Below are 4,526 nucleotides of genomic sequence, written 5' to 3' on the forward strand. Positions count from 1 at the left end.
CCATCAGCGCCAGTGATGGGCGTGAATGAGCGTAACATCTGAACCACATGATGCAAACCTCTTTAAGAGGTTATCGCTCCCATTCACACCACGTTCTATCTCAAAGATACGGATACAGTCCTCTTCAAATTCCCTCACTCGCGGACGACCAGTCCCACATTCCTGACTCTCGTTCCCAGCCAAAGTATTTGAAATCGTTACACTCCTCCTTGTGTTCATTTTTAGTAAACCAGCACTAAAAAGTGTCCTTCCTAGTCAGATTAAAATATCTGTCCTTTTGACACGCGGTCATAAATGTACATTTTCAAGGACATATTGCTTACATGAGAGTGCGGGTAACATTCTTAAGGAGTGATGCCACCAACGTCCTTGAAGACATCAAAAGGGGATGGTGGGAGGGGAGGGGGGGGGGGGGGGGGGGTTGGTTTTATTTCTTCCGCTCTAGGTAGTTGGAGGGGACCCAGCCCTTGCGGGGAAGCAGGCTGTCCTGCACCTGGCAGTACCACCATCCATTGGGGTTTCTTTCCAACACCTCCAGGCAGGTGCCCTCAGTGAATCCCATTGTTTCCTCATCGCCACGATAGTCAGCGATGGACACGTACACTTCCCTGCCGAGGTTATTGTGGATCAGCTGGCTCTTCTCTATGGGCTTGGGTCGAACTGTGGACACGGGGATGCCGTTGCGTTGGTTGACTCTGCTCAGGGCGTCCTGGACATTGCTTGTGCTGAATGCGCTGCCTGAGGACCCCGGGCCGGGGCGCTCGGCAGGCCTCGTCTGACTTTCGACAACTACGTGTGGACGCACGGTGCTGAAGGAGGCGTTTCGGCGGACTCCGAGAGTGACAGAACCGGAGCCATAGTGATCGCTTCTGCCAAGAGAGTCATTCCGCCTCAGAGACCCTGTCATGTAGTGTGCATCCTTGGCTGGCTGTGTTGTGGTCACAAACACAGACTGAGGCCTCACCGCCACCTGGCGGACCCCGTTCCTCATCCGTACACCTCCATTGACTATCCCGGACGGCTTCGAGAAGCCACCAGGAGGCTTAGAAGGAATTGGCGGAGTATTCCTCCTCAAGCTTTGATGCTGCTGGCTAAGACCCTGAATATTGATGTTATTGAGGGCCAACACGTGCTGCTCGTTTTTCTCCAGGCTGTTGGACTTACTCCTACCACTCCCATGTCTATCTAGGTCCAACCCCCCTGCATCCCCCACTTGTCTGACAGGTTCCAGGTAGTACGAAGGAGCCCAGCCCTCCTCGGATCCCCAATGAATGTACCACCAACCGCTCTCCTGCTTCTCCAGAACTTCAACTTCCACCCCGGCTGGAAAGCTGACCTCAGAGTCCTGGACCTTCTTATAGGCATCCAGGGAACGGTAGAGATTGGGACCTTCCACGTCTGAGTCCCCGCGGCTCCCTTTGGAGTAGACAGAAGAGAGATCCGAGGTGCTGCGTGAACACATCGAGTCCTCTGATGAGATGACGGAGGCTGTTTCAGAGTCGTCCCCACGAGTAGGTTTGAGGCCATGAGGCCGATACTGACTTGTGGGCCTCAGCTGCCGTCTCAAAGAGCTGATGTCCGTCCTCTCAGGACTCTGGGGCTCTGATTTAGTGAGGAGTGGTTTAGGTCTGACAGAAGGCTTGGGCCTGGTGGAGGGGCTCTGACCTATTCTCTGCTCCACACTCCGGCTGAAGGCAGAGCCTTTCTTGGGGCCTCTGCTCAATTCATCTGATGAAGAGCCGGGGCTGTTGTCCTGCGACCTGAAGCGGATATCTATGTGTCTGCCCAGGGTCTGGCTTCTCCGGTTCATCTCTGGCGTCATGGTCTTCATGGGTCTACCAGCGAGAGGCGAGGATCCGGATGGTTTGCGTGGAACCGTGGACGAATGGTAGCTCCTTGGAGAATTTGGCTCACTGGAACCTTTGACTGAAGTTCTTTCAACACCACCGACTGGCCTGAAGCCGTCGTTCTCATAGACACACTCCTCTTTTGCGACCTCCTCCACAGACCTGAAGGAAGCTCTTCGATGAGTGAACACTGGGGACGCCTTGCAGACAGGAGGAGAGGCCTTGCAGGAAGGAGGGGAGGCCTTGCAGGAAGGAGGGGAGCTGCGGTACTTGTCGCTGGCCACGCTGCTGATCTTCACATTCAGGGCTCGCTCATCCTTCAGGGAATCTGTGTCTGATTCACCTTCGCATCCAATTGCAGGAATATCATATTCAGGTTCCTCATACACAGGCCTGCTTGGCGGCGCTGAGACTTTAGAGGCGGAGTTAGTGGGAGGAGGAGCCTCATCGGACTCTTGTTTTTTGACGGGAGGAGCTGGGGGTGGGACTTTGGGCCGCGTCAGGGTGCTGGTCCGACGGCTGAGATTGGGCTTCTTGCGCTTGTCGATGTAGGAGCAGGGGGCCCAGCCCTCCATCTCACCAATCTGCACGTACCACCAGCCTCCAGGGTTCTTCTCTATCACCTACAGAGGAAGACATGGAAGACAGACGCTATCTAAAAAAGTGTTTTTAACTCTTTAGGATTTGTCACACATGCTGAACACTGGAATGTTTTGGGGTTTGAAGATCAGAGGATCCGGGACATGCTGTTATTGCGTCTGCTATTACAGTCGTCTTGCGCAGACATTAAAGACAAACGTTAACACACTATCTAGAATTGCCAGCTCAACATGTCGTTGTCTTTATCTCTCTACCTGAGTCTACACAAAGGGAATTCTGTCGACATCATCACGTTTAAACCTAAATCTCAAGGTCGCATCTCCAGTGCTGTAACTTCCCTGTCTATCTGGGGAGCACGTTGACAGACATAATCAATGAGGCCTGGCTGTCTAATCTCAGCGACAACAATGTAGATGTGGCCTCTTACATCAGCCTTTTGTCCTCCGCGGAAACTGATGCCATCAGAGATGGAGGACTGGAAATCTGCAATGGTGTAATACTCTGCTTCCACAGCAGGGGGCTCTGGAGGCTTGGGTAACTGGAATCCCTGTACAGCAAAGAGGAAGAGATGTGAGCAGCTGACATCATATCTAGCCATCATTATAACACATCGGACACCCTCAATCAATTTGGGATGTGTTTCCCAGGATTCAAGAATAATTTATTGTCATTATGCAACACAGGAATGCACAACGAAATTCAGTCGTAGCCCTTTTGTGACACAAAAAACACAATAATAATTAGTACAAAAACAGTAGAACATACACTGTAGTGCATTTTTTGTATTAGCATCATAAGGAATTTAAACAGCAGCAACATAAACAATTCTCTGGTTGGATAATACGGCCGACATCTTCAAATTAAACATTGTCCATCAACTTTGACTGTGTTTGAGTGCCAATGCATTTATGGCTGCATATGACAATACCATAGACATATATGGTGGTATTCAAGGGTGAAAGCAGTGGCTTGTGAGTGTCTTACCAAGTGGGTTTCTCTTCGTGGAGGGGGCTTTTGTCTCAGATTTGGAGACCCTGATCAAAAAAGAAGCATCTTATTAAAACGTACTTCCAATTAACTTAACTCGTCCAACAGTCAAGAACTGTGTAGTTGTACTTGCAGCAGCCCTAAGACTTCAGAATCAGACATCTTACTGCTACTCAGTTACATAAGTCACCTAAAGTTCTCCTTTATAGCCCACGTTAGGATTGACAGACAAGATCATCTCGATGACGGACCTCCAGCCTAGCTCACACAGCAGCACATGGATGAAGCAAGCCCACGTAGTGCTGGTAGTATTATCAGTTAATGCACTCAAAGAATGACGGGCCGCTTCACAGCAGGAGGAAACTCTGTCACCCAGCTTGGGTTGCATACCAAGTGTTATCCGTCTGTACTCTATCATATTGCAGCTTCGCTCGCTTGGTAGGTTGCTACATAACATCAGGGTCACATGGCTTTATAATCATGAATGTTCCTTTAAGTTGAGTCTACTATTCATCCTTGTTAAAAAAGGTTAGCATTGTGCATTTTAGAAAGGCATATAATTGGCAAAGGATGCCACAAGGAACATGCGAGTGAATCAACCCCAAACGGCCATGTTAAATATTCTCACAGATTAGTGTGACAAAGCATTGGATTACACCCCCATCACCATGTCGCTTACCTATAGCATCAAAGCCTACACAAAAGGAGAATGACACGTCTTAATGTCTCATACGAAGTCTCCAAACGCTCCTCTCCAAAGGTGCGATGCATTTAGTGTCCCCTAACACACCGCAAACACTCACCAATTTCCACTCTATGCGGAGCCACTCTGGCTACAGCTGGGGACCCTTGCTCGCCCCTCCCTTTACTCTCATTCAGGGCAGCGCTCGCCGCTATTCCCAGACACGGGCTGTTGGTGTCGCGGCCCGCGCTCAGCCTCCTGCCCGTCTCGGCGTTGATCTCAGAGTTGTAGGGCATGGGCAGGCTGATCTCGCTCTTGCAGAAGTGGCGCTCCGGCGTGGTGCTGCCCTCCCCGTCCGTCTGGATGTCCTTCTCGCTGACCGACTTCTTTTGCAACAGGTTGCTGATCTC

At 50.7% G+C, this 4,526-nt stretch overlaps 1 protein-coding gene across 4 annotated transcripts in view; it reads right to left on the reverse strand.

Annotated features, from left to right (window-relative positions):
- Positions 1 to 427: 427 nt before the first annotated feature.
- Positions 428 to 4,526, reverse strand: part of sh3pxd2aa (SH3 and PX domains 2Aa) — an 81,243-nt gene continuing 77,144 nt past the window's right edge. For 2 of the 4 annotated variants that reach the window (XM_034542375.1, XM_034542356.1), the window contains 5 exons: positions 4,238 to 4,526; positions 4,114 to 4,128; positions 3,432 to 3,481; positions 2,875 to 2,994; positions 428 to 2,470 (listed from right to left, as the gene is read on the reverse strand). The exon at positions 4,238 to 4,526 is cut by the window's right edge and continues 115 nt beyond it. In XM_034542375.1, the coding sequence (XP_034398266.1) occupies positions 428 to 2,470; positions 2,875 to 2,994; positions 3,432 to 3,481; positions 4,114 to 4,128; positions 4,238 to 4,526 (2,517 nt within the window). The remainder of the gene's footprint in view (positions 2,471 to 2,874; positions 2,995 to 3,431; positions 3,482 to 4,113; positions 4,129 to 4,237) is intronic. The other 2 variants (XM_034542383.1, XM_034542366.1) reach the window with 1 other exon arrangement.

The sequence above is a fragment of the Cyclopterus lumpus genome, chromosome 1 (genome assembly GCF_009769545.1).
Source record: "Cyclopterus lumpus isolate fCycLum1 chromosome 1, fCycLum1.pri, whole genome shotgun sequence".
NCBI lineage: Eukaryota > Metazoa > Chordata > Actinopteri > Perciformes > Cyclopteridae > Cyclopterus > Cyclopterus lumpus.